The sequence below is a fragment of the Nelusetta ayraudi genome, unplaced genomic scaffold (genome assembly GCF_046127955.1).
Source record: "Nelusetta ayraudi isolate G7.1 ecotype Tasmania unplaced genomic scaffold, CSIRO-AGI_Nayr_v1 ptg000027l, whole genome shotgun sequence".
Lineage (NCBI taxonomy): Eukaryota > Metazoa > Chordata > Actinopteri > Tetraodontiformes > Monacanthidae > Nelusetta > Nelusetta ayraudi.
In genome coordinates, this window is record NW_027466077.1 from 4,771,635 (window position 1) to 4,795,835 (window position 24,201).

Consider the following 24,201-nt stretch of genomic DNA (forward strand, 5'->3'; position numbering starts at 1 on the left):
CAGGGGAAAAAAAAAGTTTTTCAGGTGGTAGAAAAGAAAGATCTTGTTTAATTTTTGTTTAGAGGTGCCATAATCTGCAATTCTGCTGGGCTATTTACTGCACAGGATATGTTTTGCGTTAAGGGGGGAAGTATTTCCCGTGCTAGATTCTACCAAGTAGCGTTTAGACGCTTCTTCACAAACACGACTTGAGCAATATTAATTCATGTTATTTTATTTACGGCGGCCCGACTAGCCCTACATTTACCCTTATTATAGTCATCGCACATATTCCTGAATGCTTATTAGACCAAATGAGGATTTCATCGACATCCTTGGGAGCAAAACAAGGAATTAGGTGACCTCCTGTCGCACAATGTTTTGACCGTGGACTTGAGGCCCCGCCCACTCGGTGGCAGCCAGACCAATGACGTGACGCATGCCTCGCAGGAGTACGCCTGAGTCAGCGGCCATGCGCAGAGCGCTTCAGATGGGGGGGCTGTGCTCTGCTAGGCTCCACTCTACATAAGACCTCCGTGTGCCTGGCGGCGGGACGTTCACTCGCGGGCGAATTTGGCAACAGCTGGAACGGCGTCTTGCACTTTCTTTGCGAGCGGTTGTGTTGACACGAGGGGAGGATACGGAAGAGCCAGAGGGAAAGCGTGACAGCTCCATTTTTGGGAACCGCTGCGGCGAAGACTGCCTTGGCGTCATCTCAGAGCACGGATGCGGAGGGCAGCAGCGATGCGGCGGCTGTTCTGTTAACCGGCCGGGACACACCACCCCCTTCCAGCTCTCCTCTCTTTCCCAGCCTTTTGTCTTTCGCCGCCTTTTTGCTTATTTTAGTGTTATTTCCCGCCTTACGAAAAAGGAGGCACGATGAAACTCAAGCCCAACCAGACGCGGACGTATGATGGTGAGGGCTTCAAGAAACGGGCAGCCTGCCTGTGTTTCAAGAACGAACGGGAAGAGGAGGTAAGAGAGCAGCGCAGGGTCACTTCACGTCCGACCGGTCATTAGGAACTATGTACGGCAGCTGTGTGTTCGACTTCGTGGCCTAGTCTCATTCAATCAAAAACACCGCTGATGTTGAATAAAACCAGCCTTCTTGTATATTATTCCGAACGGGGTTGGAGTGTCTGAACTACAGGGATGCAATTTAGAGTCAACCGCCGTTTTTGTGCTTATTACTGCCATTGTTTTGTGCTTTGTTACACTGACGCTCCTGATGCGTCTCTGGTCATCCAGTTTAGGCTAGTTTGAGGACCACACAGGGAAAAGGGGGAGCGAAAAAGGCGTCGTTAAGTTAACACCATCAACAACGTCCCATCCCCTAGCTTGACTCTTCACAATAAAAGAGACGACAGAACCCTAAGAGAGTTCCCGTATTGAATAGTGCGCATCGCTTTTATTATGAAGCTTGTGTAAATGTCTTTCCGGTTAGCTTCTCGTAACTTAGCATATATCTACCGGAGAGGGGGCGAGGCGGCCTGTCGCATGCTTCCCTTTATAGCGGCTTGAACGTCGGCTCGTTGCTGTGTGAAGGGACTCGAACACTGGCCGACGACCTACCAAATAAATACCGCCCTATCAACATGGCGTCACATGGCCACGTTTTTAGTACCAAAGCATTCACCGGGAGACAGTGGCCATTCATGACTGTGCCGCATCCCCCCGGCCTCGAGCGAGCGGGCAGCTGCGTAGCAATAATGTGGACTTTTTTTTTTTTTTTTTTTTTAAAGGGGCCGTGTGTAGATGACGATTGTGGGGTGACAGACTCCTATTGTTGTTGTGTCTGGCGGGTGTTCCAGAAAGCGTTGTGTAATACAGTGGGTTCACTTTAAAAGGACGTTACTGCAGCTTTTTTGCATCGTGAACGCCAACACTAAAGATCCCCTCGAAGCGCATGCATGTATTTTAACAGGATGTAACCAGAGCAGATGTGATGACGATGACGTCTGAGGTTGATTCTTTTGGTTGTTTTTTTTTTATTTTTTTTTTTTATCACAGCTGATAAATGGATTGTTCGTGCAGCATTTTACATGCAACCTAAGGCAGAATTACACAAAAGGGCCATTCAGGATTTGAAATGTAAACAAAAAATAATAATGAGCCATAGCACAGCAGTGCTCATGAAAGCATGCACACACATTGTGTCACAAACTTCAAGTAAAAAAATCCCTAAAAGTTTCAGTAGCAGTGTTTCAGGAGCCCGAGAGCCAGACCTTCTTGGTCGGTACGTTGCTGAAAAGATGGCCTCAATTCACGGAAAAGTGACTTTATGCCACCAAGGACTTGTCTTGATGTAATGCCAGTCAGGTATTTTAGTTAAAGCCCTGTTATGTTAGGTGCTTAGGTTGTTATGAGTTGCCCGAGAGTTATGCTGTTACATATTTATGTCTGTGCGCTTGATTATACTCCTATTACTACTAAGTCCTGTTTATGCAAAAACACCAGGACCCTGTCTCTCTTATTGTGGCGTTTTCTGTCAAGCCTAAATATAGCCTCATCCTTGCTTGGGATAAACAGACTGTTACACAATATTCTGCAAAAGAAGCCCAGTCTGGAGCTGCTACGCTGGCACTGAGACGTCTGCTTCGAAGGTTCAGCAGATTTTGAACTCCTATGCCAGGATGCACGTGTGCAGATGTTTTCTTCTTCCGGTTATGCGTCCGACCATAACAAAGGTTTAGAAGTCCTATTTTTCTTGCATAGATTGCGTTCAAGCTGGTTTTATATGCTGTAATTATTTTTTCTCGTTAACTTGTACTCATAGGAAAGAGCAGCTGGATTGTGTTCTGAAAACAAAAGTGTGCGTGTGTGCATCCTCCTCAGGTTGTGACAGGCATGTCTGCTCATCCATACACTGAGAGCTAATCTCAAATTGTGATTTTTGAGTGCACGTGATGGCAATTCTTTCGAAGAGCCGCGTGGCCTTTGGGTTATAGGCATTTTCCATAAACACATCGCGGTGCAGTCGTTCGACATGGATAACTCGGCAACAGCGAAATAAGAGCCGCTGGTGCGTGCGGCTCTCCGGACTGTTTTGTTTTGGTGAGGGAAAGGAGAAAGCTGAGCCCTCGGGCTGAGACACTGTGTGACAGCAATTAAACTCCCCGCAGAGGAAAATGGGAGCTGATGGTGAACAGTAACAGCTGACTAAGGCACCGGCAGTTTAAGTGCTTGTGAGTGGCTCAAGGCAGGGGCTTTTTGCAGCCTCGCAGCAATACACGCTATGGTATAGAAACACACGTAATGATGTAATCCTAGAGGTCCCAGGGATTGAATGAAGCAGGTGATGCGTGGTTTCTGAGAAATTTGATATTAACCTTCCCACCTCGTCGCCAGGCAGAATAGCCATGATTATTGATACCGTCACACCTCGCTTTTTACAGTTTATTGTCATGTTTTCCTTCCCAAAAGCCGACTCAACACTGCCCATCTCCCAACAGCAGCCGGTAAACATAGAAAAGCAGCAGACGAGGCCGATATTTCCTTCAGGATTCCGAAAACGCAACCTCAGGGCAGTGTACATATTAGACTTTTATTTGCTTTGTGGATACGAACATGACTCTAAAACAAACACTGTGGCTTTATATTAGCAGCTGTTGCACAGGTGTATTTTCTAAAAAAGATTTCTGTGAACAGCATGTGCATTTAGTTGAACTAAATTCATTATGTCTTCTAGTTTCAAATGACATTCCACCATTCTTTTAATTAAAAGAATACTGGAACTGAATTTTCTGAAATTTTCTTGAATATTTACTTTTGAGTAAAAGAAGACTGGAATATCAGTCTGTGCATTTAGTCAAGTTATATATAGTTAAATTGTTAGACATTGTTTTACAGTCTATTTGTTCTGGTCATAGACTGAACACAACTTATAAACTCTCCAGACAGTCACCTGCACTGTATATGTGAAACCCTGCTTGTGTCAAGGCCCTGCACATGACCTGAAACAACGTCTTCCTGGAAATGAGAGTAGGACGTTATCAGTGTCACTGTGTTATCAGCTCAGAAACATTGTTGTTAATTGTTTTTTTCCTTTTCGACTCATGTCCCATTTGTTAATACCAGGGAAACCTTAGCGCTCACACTTCCCAGACCCTCAGCCTTTCCCCTTCCCGGGACTCGGCTCGGCTCAGACCGGCATTTGAAGCCTTCCTTATTTGACAGCTAGGGGCATTCCTCCTTAGGGGGAGCAAAAGGTGTTTATGTCTTCCAGAATATCCCTGCCTGCTGTCCCCCTCTATAGGTAGAGGGCCTCAGCAGAGTTTGGGAAGAGACGATCAATTAAAAAATGGAAAACAAAGTCAAGCTCCTCAAAAATGTGGTGCTTTTAGGCAACAACAAATTATTATTATTATGATTGTTATTATTATTAGTATTATTAGTAGTATTATTAGTATTATTATTATTGACCAGTGAGTTGGCTTATTTACTGCCTGTTGTTTCAGAATTTTTCCACCTTCCTCCACACTCGGGGCCCCCAGCCTGCGGTGTTGGTTGCAAACCAGTAAAATGTCACTGGGACACGCCGCAGCTATCCACTGGTTGCGCTTCTTCAACCCTGCCCCTCTTTCCAAATATAAGTGGGATTTCTGCCCTCAGCACTCAGCTGTCAGATATCTGTCATGACAGCGTGAGTTTTCCCTCTCTTGTTTCTCTGGTGGCCTCTTGTGTGTCGCCTCGGAGATGTTTTTCACGGATAGCGAGCCCAGCCGAACATTTGGGAAGTATGCAGGGCGTCGCATTCAACTTTGATTATGGACGGGTTTGTTTTTTCTTCTTCTCTGTCTCTGTCTCTCTCTCCTCTGCGAGACGGAGATAAATAGAGGCTTGGATACTGTGTTTGAACTGCGATGCCAAACGGTTTGTCCTCTTGCAACACAGAACAGGCTGCAACAAACACGCTGCACCCTCCTATAAATGTAGCGCTCTGTTCATCTCGGACGCAGGCGCGAAGGAACAAATTCTTAATTACATCCACTTTGTAACATATTGATTGAGTGCTACACATTCCTACATTCCTGTGAAAGGAAAGTGTGTTTGGCTTGTTGCTTGAGAGTTAAAAAAAAAAGAAGTGGTGTAAAGATAAAAAAGGAAACATCCACATCAGGAATTTGAAGCTCTGTGGCTCCTGTTCACAATGTTGGCTGGGGACACAGTGACACATTGGAGATTTCCCTTTAAGCCTCGCCTCGCTGGCATAAACAGACAGGAACATGGGTCACGTGCTTCCACAAATCAGTCCCACCGGCCAGTTGTGAGAGTGTAATCGTCTCCTGGCAGATGAGGTCGCGGAAAGCAGGTGAATTAATCTGCGGCGACTGTGATGCGCGCGTCTCCAACCGGCAGACGCGTTAGTTGTCTCCGCTCTGCGAAGCTGTTGCTGACGAGGGCAAAGAGCTCCGACTCGGTTGCGCACCTTAAGCGGCGCATTTTGCACATTTTTCCCCTCGCAGTTTGCACTCGGCCGCGAAGACGTCACAGCTCCGCAGCAGATCTATTAACACCACGACTGTGGATGCCCTCTTCCCCAAACACACGGGCCTGGGTCGGCGCACCCCATACACTCTATACACTCTGCACCAGGGGAGGGCAAACGTTTAGACTGGTGGGCCACAATGGGTTCCAATATGTGACATAGGAGCAGGAGCAGATGGTTTGAGTGAGCCAACTAATAGGAGGAAAAATATATCATGGGATATGTAGAGAATGTGCTTTATTGTCTATTGAAAATGAACAAAAGCGTTACAGCAAAACATCAGTGTCCTTGAAGCCCCACCGTATTTAGCTCTTTATTGAAATGACTCTTAAAATATTGAAAAGAATGATGAAATACAGCGATTTCGTCACTTACAATAATTTCTTTAAGTTCGGTGGGCTGGATTAAAAAGCTTAACGGGCTGCATCTGGCCCCCGGGCCATAGTTTTCCCATTCCTGCTCTATACGGTACACACTCCATGCATCTATCGGCATGTGTTTAAAAGGAGAAGCACCTGCGCCGTGACATTTTGCGCCGCAGGGCCGCGTACGTGCCTGCTTGCTTTAGCGAGCCTTTCATTCTAACCTATATACTGTGCTGGGTTCGGGGGTGGTGGAGGGTGCAGGAGGAGGCGGGGGTGTGTGGGGGGGGGTAGGTGAGGTGCAGGGCAGGTGGTGGCCGACTTGGCCGAGAGCTGCACGTGACGGCTCTGGGGCAGATGCCATCGTGGGATCTCCTGCAAGGGCCTCCGCGGTCGCAGGCCGCAATCCCATTAGGCCGCGTAGGAAAGGAAGCCGCGGGGCCGCTGAGTCGGGATTAGGTGACAGGACGACTCCTGCAGCAGATTACCCAACACAGCGATCAGGGGGGCGGCATATGCCGCACAAGCTCCTTAGGTGCGCGCTGCCGGTGCGCATTGTGTGCAGGACGATGTGCGGACGAACGGGGGGGGGGCATTTCGCGAATGTTGTTTTTTTCCCCCCTGCGTCGACTGCATCCTTCTGGTTTTCCCATCACGTGCAGCGGGGCGAGCAGGGCTGCCGCTAACGGCGACAACGATAGCACGAGGACCAATGTAGAGGCCGAAATATTTCTCAGCCTCAGTCTACTGCAACGTGTCACACAATACCGCAGACTTTAACTTTAATATCCGCCCGCCCAGCGGTGAGGTGACAGCATGTCATTGCAGATGTGTTGTTTTTGTTTTATCGCGCCATCATGTTTGTGCATCCATCTCAAACTTTCAAACTATTGACTTTGACATTAAGATGATAACCAGGGCTTTCGCTGCACCTCCTGACACTCTCGTGTGAGAATATAAATCACGGAGCAGTTTAGCGACCGTCCACCGCGAGCTGCAGGAGCCACCAAGTGCCAACTAATGAGTGGCAGACGGCACTGAATTCAAATCCCGTCTTAATTGGCTTTTTTTTTTTGCTCCTGCCACTGGCAGCGGCGCATTGTCACGCCTCAGCTGTGTTTTGATCGAGGCTGACGGCGTTTGCGACAGGTGTCCGTCGCGGTTGCCACGCGGGCAGACACTGCCGACGCAGGCACATCTGATACGCGCGTAAGCGCCGCACACTGCAACTGTAGTGTAATTCAAACCGCTCGGCGGGGTGCACGGGCGAGATCTGCTGCGGCTCCCGTGTCGGTTTGCACGCATTATTGGTGTGACGCTGTGTGTTATGGTTTGGAGCAGGACCAGGTTGGCTCTGATTGGAGGAAAAAATGTTGTGGAAAAAAAGAACTAAAGAAATCTAAAAGTCCTTCGTTGTTGCTTTGGAAAAAATCAAGTTGGTTTAAATTCATGTCAACAGTGTTTACATTTTAAATAGGGTAATCCAGCTAGTTAAAGTTAACTTCCTATGGGTGTGTGGGGGTTTTTCATTACAAGAGTGATTCAGGTTTTTAAGCTCTGTGGAGAATCCTGTTGGCAACAAACAGAATAAATAGCAGCAACAATCACCTGACAGCCACATGCACTCAACACCCAATCCAGAGATGTTGAGTTACAGCTGCAGGTTAGTCCGAGCAGCTCAGTCAAGGCCACTGAACAGACGGAACAATGACATGAAAATAGAAATAACACCTACATCCCACTGTATCTGACTCTGAAATGTGCTTTTGGAATCCTCTGCTGAAGGAATTGCATCTGAATGTGTTTGTGGCAGGTGTTGCTGGTCAGCAGCAGTCGGCACCCCGACCAGTGGATCGTCCCCGGAGGCGGGATGGAGCCTGAAGAGGATCCGTGCGGGGCCGCGGTGCGAGAAGTGTTTGAAGAGGTGATTGTCACACCTGCTGCCATACTAGAAAGTCCAAGGTCTTATTTAAAAAAAAAAAGAAAAAAAGATTTGAATAGTGCAGCGGTCCTCCGTGCACATCTGTGTATCCTTGGGGTTCCGTGTCCCTCTTGGGACGCTCAGAGTGAGACCCCCGAAGGGCCGGAGTGTCGGTGGTGGGGCGCCGCGGCTCCCTCCACCACGTCAGCCAGCTAAACTTGGCTCCTGGCTGAATTTGTGTGTATTCGCGGAGCCCTTCTCCCCGCTGCCAGGCCCTCCGGGACTCCTCGGTGGGACAAAGTGACACTTGCGAAGTATGCTGGGAAGGGGAGAGGAGGGGCGGAGGGAGGGATGTCATGCGTCTTGACAGAAATCTGATCACGGGGAATTAATAAAATGTGTTACGAAAGAGAATTGCGTTCTCTTTATAAGACTGAGGTGTAACGTCAGGGCTTCCAAGAAGAGGCGACTATAGGAACGACATGCAGAGCCTCATCGTTCCCTACAAAACACAACGTTATTGTGAGGACGTGGAATACAAAAACAAGCTTTCTGAGCCCGGGGTTGGATTTTTGTTTTTTCCACCCTCACGTTTTATATGGTTGGGTTGTTTTTGACAAGCGTTGCCATATCGCCATAATGTGTGGGAGGTTCCAGCACATTGAGTGAGAAGAGGTAGTTCTCAGGACTGTGTAAAACACTGATATCTATTGTTTGGTTCTATACAGGCCAGAGTGATTCAAGGGCTTTAAAAAAAAAAAAAAAAACATTCAAGGAAATGTTTTCTGCTGTCCGCAGAGCTGGAAGGAAAATAAAACAACTTCCTCTCATCCTGTCACACTTCCTCCCCTCATGTGTTTTTTTTTTTTTTTTCAATTTTATTTATTCCCCAGGCTGGTGTGAAGGGCAAGCTGGGACGTCTGCTTGGCGTGTTTGAGGTGAGTTTTCTGCCCAAACTGGCAGAGCAAAGCGCACATGTGACGGCACAACGGTCAAACCACTGTGCGTCTTTGTGATTTTTAAACATCTGAGCATTTCCCCCTCCTCCGTCCGATATCTCTCCAGCAAAACCAGGACCGGAAGCACCGGACGTACGTCTACGTGTTGACGGTGACAGAAACGCTGGAGGACTGGGAGGACTCGGTCAACATAGGTACGCTGCAGCCCCCTCGCCAACATTTACAGATGCCACGCGCCGCGCAAGAAGTGGGTCATCCTTTACATCGGCACTGGATGCGGTTATTTACGTGCAGGCGTACAGATTGCACGGTGGTGGTGTGGGGGGGGGGGCAGGAGCTGTAGATCTGGGACGGCGATCTTGGCTGCAGTATGTCACAGCTGTCAGCTGGCACATGAGGCAGTAACTTGGGCCTCGAAAATGCACTTTGCACTATGCGGCTATTTATCGAAGTGCGGAGGAGATGAAGTGCGTATACGTACGCTGTCAGCGTGCAAGCGCGCAATTCTGCCTCGCGCACGGAACCCAGAGGATCGCCGTGGTGCATAATGTGCTGCGCAACTGCACCGCTTGCAGTAGTTTCTCCTTCCAGACCCAGTCTGTGAAGCCAACTGAGGCGTTGGTGAATTCTGATTTGCGACAGCGCACACTAACATTGACAATAGAAAACACAAAGTATTAAAACTGTCCATTTATTAGTGTTGTCATCATAATAGTAATGTGTCTCAGTGCACTGAAGTCCACCCTTGATTTGTCTTGACTACAACATTCGATAGAGACTGTTTTCGGAAGTCACCCCTAATGCTGCCCTTGGAAGTTCAACAATGCACCGTTTTTTTTTTTCAATCAATCAATCAATCAGCTCTGCAGGAGGCCGCAAACAGAGGGCTAAATATGCTATGATTTTTAACATTCTCTCAATAATTGCACAGAAATGCTAAATTAAAAAAAAATATAAAAAGAAGACCCTTTACCTTGACAACGTCCTCCATGTCCTTCACTGCTCTCCTACTCCCCCCACAGGCCGCAAGCGGGAGTGGTTCACCGTGGACGAGGCCATCAAAGTGCTGCAGAGCCACAAGCCAGTGCACGCCGAGTACCTGCGGAGGCTTCAGCTCAGCTGCTCCCCAACCAACGGGAACTCCATCCTGCCGAGCCCGCCGCCTAACGACAACTACCCCCACTACAGCGCCTCCGCCTCCACAGGCAGCGTGCTGGGCACCTCCTGCAGATAGGACTGCACCTGATCCTCCGCCGCTGAGAGTCTGTTCAGTCTTTGCATGATTTTTTCTTTTTTTCTTTTTAACTTTTCTTTTCTGCCAGCGTTACGGTTCACCGGTATGTATAGTTTCTAGTCTGGGAGGACAGGACGCACCAAAGCCATTAACAGACGTGTGTTAAAGACTCACAATGGAAGAGAACAAGTGTCTTTGACGCTGGTGTGGCAAGAACACTTAACCCGCTGACCTGATGAGCTGGCGCTCATGGAGAGGAAGCTATAGCGCACTCTGCTGGTGTGAATGACCCAGTGAAAGAATGCCTTACAGAAAAAATGTATGTATATGTTTGGGTCTCTCTGTCACCTCTACTGTCGTTTATATTTTTCTTTTTAGCCAAAAATTTGTTTGTTTTTCTAGTCAATAATTTTTATTATTTTTATTATTATTATTATTATTATTGTTATTATTACTTTTGGCCCTTAAGCACATTTGTGTTGGGATTTAATCTGAGTCATCAACATATGATACAAAAAGCAGTAATCATGATAACGTGTCTCCTATGTTAATTTCATAAAATTGACCTGGTTCAGGGATTCCTGCTGATGAAAACTGAAACTGCTTTAAAAGAAAAAAAAATAAACCTTTGCAACTTTATAAACAAATGATTTCAGAAAAATGCAAGAAAATGCTTTTTTGCAGGTTCGGAGATGTCGAATCTCTCAGGACTGTAGCATCCGCCGCTAAACTGGAGCTCAATCACAACGCATTAAGTTAAACTTCAGCCACGCATCTAAAGGGGGAAAAAATCTCTGGTCCAACGAACCATTCTGCTATTTATTTCACCATTCCCTTTAAAAAAAAGTTCTCCCATGTTATCATGCCGAAAGAATGCAAAGGTGTAAAGGATATTTTAGCCTCAGCTGTTTACTTTACACTCTGCTGGATCTGCCTCCGACTGCCCCTATCCACTCCCACCGCTCATCTGAACATTTGACTGTAAATGAAAACGATTGTATTTCACCCTTCAATCAATGCATGGCGCTTTCGCACGCAATGCTGTTGACATTTTCAGAAAAGATTGTTGTTGTTTTTTTCAACCTCAAGTAACAACTAGGGCTGCAGCACACCAGCTTCCTTACAGTTTAATCTCAGTAGATTTTGATTTAACTCTTAGTTGCGGTTGAAATGATCTAAAGCTTTTGGTTTAACCTGCTCCTCACAGTTAAGTTTAAACTCATCAAGTGTTTGCTTTTGGACTAAAAGAGCTCAGTGTTCAGAGGATCATGGTCCCACATACGTGCCCCTCTGTGTTTCCCGTTTGCTTCCGCAGTGTGTCATTACTTAGAACGACGACGATGACAACAACAACGGCTACCTGAACTGAAAAAAAACAAAAAAAAACAGACAGCCAAAGGAGAAACGAAAACACTCAAATCAGGATGAAATCTCATCTCTTCATGTTCAGCGAGCATTCTGGCTGAAAAACACCCTCCCACTCGCTCCTGTCTCGACCGCGGAATGACGAACCATGCAGAGATTTGTAAATAGAAGGAAAAACGATGTTGCAAGTGTGTTTTTAACCAGAATGAACATGTAAAAGTTCTCTTTAGTGTTTTATATATTTTCTAAACAATGTAAAAAAAAACAAAAACAAAAAAAGAGCAGGAAAAGAGATTTAAAAAAAAAAAAACACACACACGGTGAAAACCCACTGAGAGGATGTTTGTACAGTATGTTTGTACCAATGACAATGTGCCACATGTTTGTATGAAGAGCGGTCGCGTTGTGCCTCCGGGTGAAGGCAGGTCGTTGGATGATGTGTAAAATAACAGGAGATGATAAGAGAACTAAACCATTTTTAAACATGGTACAACATAACCAACCCGTGTGTATCAGATACGCACTGTAGGACACTAACTACAACACATCTTAAAGATCGAATTGGGTTTTTATGGGTTTTTAAAGGGGGGGGGGGGGTGCGAGGCCATGATGAATAAAAAAATAAAGACGCTTGCAGTTTGTTGTGCACTTCCACTAAAACCACATATTATTCTGTATTGCACATATCCTGGATTAATAAAAATGTATTTTTTTTTAACTGGTCCAACCCAATTTGACCTGATCACAAAGTCTAAATTCACCCAGGACGTTGACCACCTCAAACATCTGTGTGTGTGTGTGTGTGTGTGTGTGTGTGTGTCTGTGTGTGTCTGTGTGTGTGTGTGTGTGTGTGTGTGTGTGTGTGTGTGTCTGTCTGTATCTTTTTTTTCACAGTGAATGTGAAACATTGTGCCAAAATGAAAAAAGAAATGTGTACACGTTCTGGTGGAAATCAAAATCTTTGGTGTCATTTCATAACGGGAAGGTTGTTGGGTAACCCAGTGCTGTTTTTAAAAGAGCAACTGAGGGTTTTGGCCAGTTGCAGTTTCACAACTCGCACCATTAGAACAAATGTTTACCTGTTAACACACACACATACACCCCTGCTCCATCCATCAGAACGTCTAATGGATGCTTCTTCTTTGGTGCTGCTTTGAAGCATGAAAGTACAGATAGTAAATCTGTATTGTACATGTTTGTGTTAAAAAAAAAAAAGAAAAAGGGGGGGGGGTGGTAGTGGGGGAGTCCAGAAGGCCTGGACTTCCTGGACTTCAGTGTCCTACTTCTTGTCCTTATAGGCACCTTGACTGTTTGATGAACACGTTGTAATGTCACTTGTTTGCATCCAGAGCATTTTAATCAAATCCGACTGAAGATCTTGACACCGTTTTCTTTTGAATATGATGCACCGAGAGATTTAATGTGAATGTAAAGACCCAGACTGGAAAGATTTCTTTTTTCTTTTTTTCTTTTTTGAGAAGAGATTGTATTAAAGGGGAATAATCTTTGACTGTGTTTGATTATTTATTTTTTTATGTTTCTATTCAGGGAGAGGCCTGCCAGGTAATTGTCAGTTACAGCAAAACATTAGAATGTTTCAAGGTTCAGCCAGAGTCACAACTCAGTCAACCTGCTGTGCAGCCGCAGGCTAAACATGTAGACGACCTTTCATATCCAAGCAGGGCTCTCAGCAGGGATTATGTGACACATCAACTGGACTAGATTTATTTAGACACTTTGAAAGATGCCCTCCATTTAGGGACTGCATGGCACTAATAAATATGGAAAGTAATTTCATTGCAAAATCATGGCACACATTGTAAAATTCACCTTCTTTGTGTCTCAGTTACACAGCTGAAAATGCACTGTGGCATAGCAATAGAACAGAATAAAGACAAAACTTAAAAACAGGTCAGCCTGCCTGCAACTGCGCATCCTCAGCACAAAGCCTCAAATCCCGACGGCTCATTAAAATCAGACTATGATCAGTTGCCGTTGGGAACAGTCACAGGCATAAAAGTATGCGTAATTGCTCTTTACAGCGTGTTCTCTTCCTCGTCAGCGAAACAGTTGGCAGACCTCCCCACCTGTCTTTGGCTCAGGCTTGCAACAGGTGGCCCAAAAAGGGCGTAGCCTGCGTGCGATGATTACATACAAACCTGTTGTCAGCCAGCAGAGCAGCCTTTTTTCTCAGCAGGTGAACAGCAGCAGGACAGCACATGGACACTTTGCTGCACTTCATGTCACATTCAGTGACTGTGGACCTAAGTTGTGACTAGAGCAGCTGTGGCCACACTGTGGCTGTGGCTCAGTCTAGAACCCGCTCATAGAGTGAGTGCTTTAAAATAAAGGTTTTAAGGGGGAAATTTAGGACATATTATAATCTCGAAAGGATTCTTTCATTGAAAAAGCAAGTGATAAAAGATTCTGTGCTAATTTTTGTTGTTGAAAACAGCATCGTGAAGACCTAGAAAAAGTTACACAAATATTTGATACTGTTTCTACCAGCGTGCAAAATACAAGGTCGTCCAGTGGGGTTCGGACCCCCCGATTAACTCATGAGATCCGCTGAAAGCCTCAGCATAATTTTTTTAAGGGGCCAATCGGAGACCCCATCCCCCACACCAAATATTGACAGGTATTTCGCACACTGGTTACTACTAATTGAACTGAAAATTGCACTAAGTGTGGCAAGGCACAGAGGGCCCGGGCGGGCTTCGAACCCCAGACTCCTGGGTAATAGCCATGCACGCTTAACTCGGCCAGGGCACATGATCAATTGGAGGCATAGTGACAGGACCGCCACTGTCACATCTCTCCCCCTCTTTTCACAAGTACGTCCTCGTGCTCCGCACAGGCTGCCACACAAATGAGGAATCCATGGACCCACCTGTAGTGCTACATGGATCCTGTCGACAACGCTAGAATGTGGCAAGGCACAGAGGGCCCGGGTGGGCTTCGAACCCCAGACTCCCAGGTAATAGAAAGGGAGATCCCTTTGGCCAAGTAGCCAGGGCGCATGATCTATTGGAGGCATATAGTGACAGGACCGCCACTGTCACATAAGCATTAATGCTGCCAGTGCCACATGTATCAACAATGGCATTTTAACAATTTTTTTATTTGTATCATTATTTGATTTGATATAATTTATTATTTAAAATAATAATAATGATATTTACCAAGGCAACAATGTATATTATCATTAATAGTATTAGTTTCAATTAGTCAAATAGTACCAAGTTCCAATAATAATAATTTCGGATTATCGGAGGAGGTTGTCTCCGCCCCTGCAGGACTGACACCTGACACCTCAGGTGCGTCTGCCACCACTGGCCCCGCCCCTCCACTCCGCTCCGCACCAACCCGCCGTGGCCGTGTGAACTCACCTGAGAGGAAACAAAAGGCGAAGACAACACGGCTCGCGGGAGGCGGCGGGGAGGGGGGAAGCCAACCCCACCTGTCCGGGACACGTGTGGCGACCCCGTCGACTCTTGACCTACTTCCCCGCCATGGACCAGGTGTTCTTCAAGTCGACGCTGCCTGCGGACGACTCGCTGCGGCTCCGCGACTCTAGCCTGGCTCTGCCGGCCGAGCCGAGCCTCACCTCGCCGGAAGGAAGAAGTCCGAACGAACGCAGTGTGCGCGTCCACCAGCAGGTCCAGCTCACCCTGGCACGGAGGTCCAGGAGGACAGGTGAGCCTCAGCAGTATCCCAAGCAAGCAGGCTGCTTTACGGCGGAGAGAAACCAGTAATAAGCAGAGTATAAACACGAAGAAGCCTTCATTCATTTGAGTCCCTTTTCCCCCCTCTTATTTGCATGCAAGTGTGGATTGCTCAATCACAAAAGGCACTTTTTCTTTAAAGACGGCACTCTGTTTTATTAATGGTGGAATATTTGTTAAAAGCATAGTTTGACTAGAAACCTTTTCTGTACTTTAAGAAAAGACAAAATATCTCCAGTAGGCAAATCTCTGGCACAACAAAGAAAAGAAAACAGGAAAGAATGGAAAAAGAAACCAAATTCCAAATCCTATTTCCTTCTCCTGTTCAGATAAACATTCATTGACCCTGTCAGTGCGGGTGACATCTCTGAACGATGACGTGCTTCCTACCGTTTACTTCTAAACGTATGTAGGTATTTCTCAGTGGCATGCAGGAGCTGACGGTGCCTCTCGTCCGACTGGTTCCTGCAGTTTCATCTGTAACGCTCCAATGTTTCCTCGTGCATCATTGACTCATTCCAGACTTTGTCCAGTTTGGAATGTTACAGGATGTGCTGTCTGAGTATGATACAGATCAAAATGTCAGTTTAAAAAGTTGTTTGAAATTCAAATTGTTATTCTTATTCAGCGACTGTGTATTTAGTGACTCATGACTCAAAATATTTAGTTTTTAATTACTTCACGTGATTGAAACTGTAGATGTTGGCGTGCCATTTGCGTCACTGCAGTCAGCGCAGCTTATCATGTATCGGTTCGTCAATGATTACCCTCAAAACAAGCACTGACTTGATTTGAAACTGAGTTGTGAGAGCGTTACAGATATTTTGTTTTTTTTCTCACTGGCATTTAGAGGTGCTAGTGTTTTTTGCCATGTGTTGACGCGACTGTGTGTAATTTTACTCTGCAGCGAAACCCCCTGGACTTGTTTCAGGCAGTGTCCACTTACACCAGAACACTGCCAGAAGCTTTGACGCTGCGGAAAGACCTCCAGTGTATACAAAGGTAAAGCACTGACTCATCCGCATCCACAAACTGAATCAGACTTCGTAACGGAAGAAAAAAAACATCCTCAATTGAACACATTGTTACAAGGTCACCATTGTTGTTGATATCTTCTGGTTGAAAGCTGCACCTGGCCAGTATGCAAAAGTAGCCAAATGTTGCGCTGCGGCTTTGTGTTCACGCACTTTCATTTTGCACCAATTAAATACCGTCAGTCAGTTGGTATCGTGAAATGCACAAAATGGAAATCATTCAAGTTTCTAACGTACTCTTGTAAAGAGGTACAATACAAAATAGTTTTGTCTAGAATTTTAAAACTTTATCTTTTGTGCTGGTGGAAATCAGGTGAAACAGTTTGGCCAAGAGAACAGAGAAAGTCTTTGCATTAAAGCCCCAAATGAGAGAAAAGCACAAAGGGAGTTGCTGCAGATGTGTTTTTTTTTTGCCAACAAATCACTTGACAAAACCTGGAGTCTTGCCAAAGTGCAAACCTGATGGGGTGCTGGTAGAAAATATTTCACGCTGGCCTTCTGAAAACCTCTCCTTGGTTTATTCTTTTTTTTCTGTATAAACAGGTTTCAACATGTGATGTGATGAGGTTCATTTGTTTGTTTGTGGCTTTTGCCGCTGCTGCAGGTGAACAGAGTCACTTTCTCCAACCACTCCTTGTCGAGCGGCTATGAGAGGAAACCGTCCAGGAGGGTGGAGGTCTCCCCGCCGCGGACCCCAACCTCGCCCCCCTCTCGTTTCAGCCGCAGCGCCTTCTTCTACAGCACCTACAGCCACCCGCCGCCCTCCCAGCCCCGCCGCTGCCTCCTGCCGGACTATTCCTTCTGCAACGACTCCTTCCGTCAGTGTGCCTCCTCCGAGGTGCGCGGCAGGGGCGGCGTCCCGCAGCTCCAGACCTCGCCGCCCCCTCCGGCTGACTGGTTCCAGCAGAGGTCCGTCGGGCAAAGCGTAAGACGCAGCTCCAGCAGGAGTCACTGGCAAGTCTCTGCTGCCGCCGCCAAGACTGCTGCTGCAAAGACTGCTGCTGCAAAGACTGCTGCTGCAAAGACTGCTGCTGCCAAGACTGCTGCTGCTGTTGTGGAAGAGGAAGAGGAGGTGGAGGTGAAGGAGGATCCGAGGCAAACCGCGCAGGGACAAAGCGCAGAGACGTCCCCCGCCGTTCAAACGAATGGCGGCCTGGCCTGGTTGGCCAAGGTCAGGTCAGGTGGTCAGCAGCTCCAGAGGTTGTTGTCTTTTGAGTCGAAGGGCACCAGCGTGGAGGTGGACGCAGAATCTCCGATCCAGAAGGCTCCGGCCTTGCTGTAAGAATGATTATTTTTTTCATTTTTGAAGCGTTCCTCCTCTGTGAAACTTACTCAGATCTGATGTTTTTTTCCTCCTTCTCAAACAGGAACTTGGAGGAAAAGCCGCCAGAGATGACCATGGAGAGGGCGGTGAACCTGCTGAGCCAGGACAGCGAGGAGACGCTGGTGTCTGCGGCCACCTACATTCAGAACCAGTGTTTAAAGAGCAACGACGCTAAAAAAATGGTACGTCTGCGTTTTTTAAATTGACCTGGTCCTATTGTGTGCACCATCAGGTTGGTGACAGCCAACATGTTGCGGATTCTGGTCGCTTTGGGAACACGTAGACGGCACTAGAAGTTCAAGCCCGGCGTCTCTGTTCTGGCCCTGCAGCTCTGCTGCCTGCACGGCATCGACAAGCTCCTGGCTCTGCTCTGCAGCGACGAGGAGGTCGTGCAGCGGGCCGCCGCCGGGGCCCTCCGCAACGTTGTCTACCAGAACGACGAGAACAAGATGGAGGTGAAGGAGAAAGATGGCCTGGCCACCGCGCTGGCCGCTCTGAAGAGCAGCCGCGACGCGGAGACCAGACGGGAGCTCACGGGTCGGTCTGCAGGTTTTTAAATCTGGCGACGTATTTGGGGGGAAAAGCGATTTCATTTTTGAGGTACGTCCTGACTTTATTCTCCAGGGCTTCTGTGGAACCTCTCATCGCACGACCTGTTGAAGGAGAGCCTCACCAGACAGGCTCTACCCGTCCTCACCAAGTCGGTCCTGGTGCCCAGCTCGGGCCTCTCGGAGGGCGAGAACCCGAAGGACGAACTCCTCGCTGATGCAGTCGTCTTTCACAACGCCACCGGCTGCCTGCTGTGAGTGTGTGGTTTTTATTTGTTTGACTGTTTTTGTGATTGTTGGCTTTTCACCATCCCTCCCGCTAAGTAACCTGCAAATCACGCCAGCACAGAAGGTTTCTTGGATTTATGCCACTTATCCGTCTGGCAAGGAGCCCAAAGACGGTGCTCGGAAAGAGGAGGCAAAACGTTTTGTCCTTTGGACTGGAACGATCAGAATTGGTTTTTCTCTACTACTGTGGTCAGTTTGCAGCAGCATCCGATGGATTGGTTGAATCCACTGTCTTCTGGAAGGCTGAAAAAACGCTTTCTGCAGACAAGACGGATGTGTGAATTTTCTGTCGAAATCTGTGAGGTCCACCTGCACGTTGAAGACTTTAAAAACTCAGTGGTCCATGCTGTCATTTATTCGTTTTTTTATTGGTTAATCCAGAAAGACCTCAGATTGTCCATCCTCAGTGGTTCAGTACGTCCGTGTGTACATCACGTCTGTGTTTACCCGGACACGCCGCTCCTCCGGCAGATCAAATGAGTGAGAGGCTGAATTATTCATGCAGCCCTCTCTTATCTTCGCTCTGCTGGACCGGAATGGCTCGGCCCGTCCTCAAGTTGTGCTCTTCGTGCTCTCAATGATCTCCTCTGAGCCCTCTAAGCTATATTTCATCTCCGCACAAAGAAGCCGTTTGTGTGGCGCTGGAATATTAATTAGTGCATTCACTCACCTAAGGCGCTGGAGGAGTTACGTAACGGTTTTCTGTGTTGTTGATGGGCGTCACAAATTACATATTTATCTGAAAAGGGTCTGTTTTGCTTGGTTGTCGACGGTTTCCTGGGTTTGGACTGATTGAAATGGGGCCACAAATATCACTCTGCCTTGTGTGATTGTTTTGTTTTTGTTTTGTTGTAGAAATCTGAGCTCCGCTGGTCCAGATGGCAGGGGGGCGATGCGGGGGTGCGAGGATCTAATCGACTCTCTGGTGTATTACGTTCGGGGGGCCATCGCTGACTTTAAAAGCGATGACAAGGTACAACAATGGCGGCGAGTTCAATGGGTGCAAATCGCAAAATGTTTACGCTTGCACTACTGTATTCATTCATTCGCTCACTTGTTTATTTTGCATGCGTCCCAAGTCCACGGAGAACTGCGTCTGCATCTTGCACAACCTCTCCTACCAGATCGAGGCCGAGCTCCCCAACTCTTACGCCAGAGATTTCGGGGAACCTCTGCTGAAGAGTTTGGCCCCGGAGCCAAAAGCTGTGGGCTGCTTCGCTCACCGCAGTGCCAAGATCACAGAGGTAATCCTTTCAGACAATGATCCACACTGACAACACAAAGCAACTCCCCGCAGTGTTTTTGGGGGAGTGGTATTCTGTGGATAAAGTGCTGGATTGCTGCGAGTTCAACCATCCATAAGTAAGAGCTTCCTCCAAGGCGGTTATATGCATTGAACCGGATGAACTCTGGTGTAATATCCTTTTAAAATGAATCAGATTCAATGTTGCGTGCGCGGTTAATAGTGCAGGATCTAACAGCTGAAGTCATGGCGCTTAGATTTGCATGACCTTCATCTGTCCATTTTAACCCACCGGATCAACCCACTGCAGCTCAACTCCCGTCTCTCTGCAGCACATGGAGCGACAGCGCCCCCTGCTGGAGGACAAGGCCAATCCCAGCGGCATAGAATGGCTGTGGAGCGCCATCACCATCCGGATGTACTTGTCTCTGATTGCCCGCAGTGTGCGTCAGAGCACCCTGGAGGCGGCCGTCGGAGCCCTGCAGAACATCACGGCCGGAAACGGAGCGGTGAGACCGAACAGGCCGAGTTCAGCTCTTGTTTGTTCAGAGCTTCGTCATCACTGCGAACACAAGCGGCTCTCTCGATAGCACCAATGTTTAGTAATGACCACAGAGTCCCTTTTGTCCTTAAGGCTTTTTTGTTGACGCTGTGGGAGAGAACAAGGATGCTTATTAATTGCTATTCAGCTATATTAATCCCACAGCACAAAGCAATAGTATAAAATACCTGAATTGATTGTCAAATTTATCGAATGACAGTATTTCTCTTAAAAAATCACCACAAAACCAAGACAAACTGTCTTGCATTATAACAAGCATCTTAATTGAAACAAATAAATACAATTATTCATCTTCAGCTAATGTTTTGACTTTTATTATGCATGATTATAGTCAGAGACATGACTTAAAGGCGAAATTCTGTATGCATCAGATAATAAAAATATCACTGGGATAATTTCGTCCTATGTAAATGCTGCCGGTTGTTTTGTTTTTTGTCAATATCTGTGCTAAAACTGAACTGAAATGAATTCAAAATATTGATTTAGTTTTAGTTTTACTGACACAACCCTCTGCAGTAGCAGGATGAAACTATGTTCATTGTCTCAAACCCTTCCAGCTGAGTGAAGCCATCACTTTCACCATCGTCCAGCGTGAGAGCGGCCTGCACCACATCAGGAAGCTGCTGGAGGACGGTGAGGTCAACGTGAGGAGCTCAGCCGTGTCGCTCATCAGAAACCTGTCGCGCTACCAGGAGCTGCACCCCGTCATTGGTAAGCGGATGCACTGGTAACCCCACAGACGCACACTTCAAAGCAGGTTCATAGCTTTTAATCATGTGATTTGCTGTCCCCAAAGTTGAGCAAGAGTTGCCCGAGCTGGTGGAGATGCTGCCTGATGATGATGATGATGGCGGCAGCGGCGGCAACACCCAGCTGCCGGCGGAGGTGACGGCGAGCCTGTGCCACATCCTGAACAATCTTAGCCAGAGCGACAAGCAGCACGTCAGAGCCATCATCAACGAGGGCGGCCTCCCCAAGATCATCAGCATTAGCACCCGCGGCAGCAGCGACAGTGGGTCAGTGTGACAAGAGCAAGGACTTGCCTTCCTCTTCAGATTTTGCGTTTGTTATTTCACGGAGACAATTTATACTTGTTTTTTTTTTTCCAGACTTGGACAAAATAGAGCCAGTCAGGCAGCGTGTGTCCTGCTGCACACCATGTGGAGGCACACGGATCTTCACGGAGTCTACAAGAAGGTGGGTTCCTATCAGAGAAGAGCCCACAGAACAGATTCATACATTTTTATTTCTTTATTTTCTTCTAAATTAATTTATTTAACTCAGATTTCATTTTGTCCTTTCAATCGTGTAGAACATTCCAGCCACTGCCACAAGTTGAGAAAAGATGTGTTAAAATGCTAATGCTGAACCATTTAGCCCTCTGGCTACTGCCACCAGGGGGCATTAGGTTAAAAGAAAATTTGTTAAAAAAATAAAAGTTTATACCCAACTATTTAACCTTCCTGCTGCTTCCACCAGAGGGCACCAAGTTGAAAAAAATGTTTAAACGTTCGTTTAACTATTTAAACTGCTGTCTCTCCCACTGCCACCAGGGGGCACCTGTGTGATAAAATATGTTTATGTATTTCTCTCTCTCTCTCCGTTTCTCTCTCTGTCTCTCTGCCTCTCCCTCTCTCTCCCTCAACAGTGTGGATACAAGAAATCTGATTTCATCAGTTAAAGGCCGTGAACTCGGGAACTTAACGCAAGCTCAAGGTCAGTTGTTGACAAGACAACTCCAGAGCCCAAATCACAGGATGCACCACTGCCACTGAACTGAAACATCTGCTGATGCTGACATTCATTTCAAGAAAAGTTTCTCTGTAAAGAAATCAAGCAACAGAACTATATCGCTACTGTCACTTCAATACAAAAATGCAACTTTTTTTTTTTATTTCATAGGGCTTCTGGACTTTAGTTTCGCAACATTGCTGATAAAACTTCTTGCAAATAGTTTTTTGCCTCAAGGGCAGAAGATCTGACTGACGATGAGGAAACGTTTCCTCAGAACGAGTTGGCAAAGATGACACAAACTGTTAAGAACACCAAGTTGTGTTTAAACATTATTGAAGAATTGTTGAGGGAGGTTTTTTTTTATTTATTTTTTTTTATTCCTTTTGCACATTTGGCAACCCCAAAATAATAGCAACCGATGATATTTAAGTCCTTATAGGAGATTGTGTCATGTTGTTTGAACATGTGTTTTTTATGTTTTTCTAAGCAGGATTGTAGCTTGATGTTGTATCATGAGTGTTTTTCCTAGTGCGTTGTATACTAAAACACAACATTAAAGAACAGTAGGTTTTTCATATTATGTTTGGTTGCCTGTCAATTTGTATTTCACATTAAGGCAAACATCTTGTTGAAATAAGTCTAGAGAAACAAACGTTCGTCAGGTGTCAAGTGTGAAAAAATACACATAACACCGTGTTGCGTGTTGCGTTCCTGTTCAGTAAATGATTGTGAAAGATTGCATTTATATAGAACTGCGCTGAGCGTAAAGTGCACTTTAGAACAAAATTAATTTGGATCATTGGTTTCACTTTTTGGGCTTGAGTCCCTGTCGCTGTGTAAACCTGGTATTGTGCGGGTGAGGTTGTGGGGAGTCGGGAGAGGATGGGTGACACCAGGCATCACCAGGTCTTGATGAAATAAATTGAGTTTGGAGAACGCTGACACGGTGGAGGAGACGGAGGAGAAGCAGTTGCCGGAGTCACAGCTCGCTGCAGCCGACGGGTTTCTCACTCGCAGCTCGGAACCCCGGTGGTCTTTCTGTCACACACTTCATTTCAAAATGGTTAATCCCCTCTCTTCCCCCTCAGAGATCCACTTTGTCTAATAAAGCAGATTCCAGGCGGGAAATCTGTGAGAGCTCCACGTGATTTCCAGCCGCTCGTTCGAATCTCCCTCATGAAATTAACGCAACCGTGTGAAGCAAACACAGTTTATTTGGCCAGAGCTGGGGTCTGCAAGGGGATGAAGTATTTTGGAGCTTTGAAAAATTCTCTGGGTTGTTTCTGTTGATTTTCTTTTTTTTTTTTTGCATCTTAGAACAGTGTTCATATTTTTGGATGAAAAAATTAAGAAATTACCAGAAAATCAAACTTTAATTTGGCAGTTGTTTCTTTTGCCTCAAATGTAAGGAGAAACAGTTGTGAATATACAGAGTGCACCCAGCAGAGGGCAGTGCTTGTCCCTCAAAATAATGACGAACAAATATATTCCTAGTTTGTTTCCCAGAATGCACTTTGATCCCCCCCCGCAAATAACACATAATACCAGTGGTGTTCATATATGATCAAACCCTCTAGTTCAAAGTGGTCCAGTTCTCACATTAAACCCTAAGCCTTTTTCTATTTTAAGGAACAAGAACCGCTCGCCGCTACCCACTCTGTTTTGTTTTTTTTTCCTTGCCCACTAATCTCTAACTCACCCACTTTGTGAACTACTTTGGCGACAAAAGTGTGTAATTTCCAGACCCTCAGGCTGGGCACAAAGGGAGACAAAAAGACCCGCGAGAAGCCAAATCCTTTTAATAATAGCCTGCTAGTCTCCTGCACAGCCAACGCTGCTCAGAGAAGTGGACAGATTCCTTTTTTCTGTCCCACGAGGAGAAAACACTCCTTTTACCTGTCCCTTTATTTACTTTACTCTCTGTGCCAGGATTGGTGATGGGATTAATCAGCGACGCCAAATCAAATACGTGACATCGTTTGAGATGTTAGATAAGATTGACTTGGACAAAACGTCAGAATTCTTCCAGCTAAAGGTTAGAGCAGGTGTCAGGAAACATGAGAAATGCCTTGTTTGCTGCAGAAGATGCACTCTGAGAACTCAAACTTTGGAAACAGGCCTCACAAGGGGGGGAAAACAAAGGGTTCTTTCACAGGGCCGAGATGAAACTTTTCCCCCCTCCGGTCCACACTGACGCCATTGTCGGGGATGTCTCACTCAAGGGCAAATTGCTTCCCACTGACATAATCACTGTTTGGATCCAGGATGAGAGTTCAGAGAGGCCTCATTGCAACCTTGGTGCATGTTTTTTTTCCTTCTTCTTCTTCTTCTTCTTCTTCTTCTTCATGTTCCCTTTGGTGGGGCTGCGTGCAAGTTTTGACCCTCCTCCTCTGATCTGGGGGGAATGTCAGGAATGAGGTACCACCCTGTAATGT

General features: G+C 46.5%; 2 protein-coding genes across 3 annotated transcripts; both read left to right on the plus strand.

Annotated features, from left to right (window-relative positions):
• The first annotated feature begins 457 nt into the window (after positions 1–457).
• Positions 458–12,818, plus strand: nudt4b (nudix (nucleoside diphosphate linked moiety X)-type motif 4b). The gene is made up of 5 exons (XM_076030229.1): positions 458–954; positions 7,643–7,753; positions 8,644–8,688; positions 8,816–8,903; positions 9,732–12,818. Exons 1-5 carry the CDS (start codon positions 859–861, stop codon positions 9,941–9,943), a joined length of 552 nt encoding a protein of 183 aa, XP_075886344.1. The 5' UTR covers positions 458–858; the 3' UTR covers positions 9,944–12,818.
• Positions 12,819–14,680: 1,862 nt separating this feature from the next.
• Positions 14,681–22,346, plus strand: pkp2 (plakophilin 2). Of its 2 annotated transcripts, none has more exons than XM_076030232.1 (13): positions 14,681–15,004; positions 15,941–16,035; positions 16,672–17,345; positions 17,435–17,573; positions 17,721–17,928; positions 18,016–18,193; positions 19,083–19,200; positions 19,352–19,471; positions 19,803–19,979; positions 20,590–20,743; positions 20,829–21,048; positions 21,142–21,229; positions 21,681–22,346. In XM_076030232.1, the coding sequence occupies exons 1-13, from the start codon at positions 14,821–14,823 to the stop codon at positions 21,711–21,713; spliced, it is 2,388 nt and encodes a 795-aa protein (XP_075886347.1). In that variant the 5' UTR covers positions 14,681–14,820; the 3' UTR covers positions 21,714–22,346. The 2 variants fall into 2 exon arrangements, with proteins under 2 accessions (XP_075886347.1, XP_075886346.1); XM_076030231.1 differs by having other exon boundaries at positions 14,683–15,004; positions 19,307–19,471.
• The last annotated feature ends 1,855 nt before the right edge of the window (positions 22,347–24,201 follow it).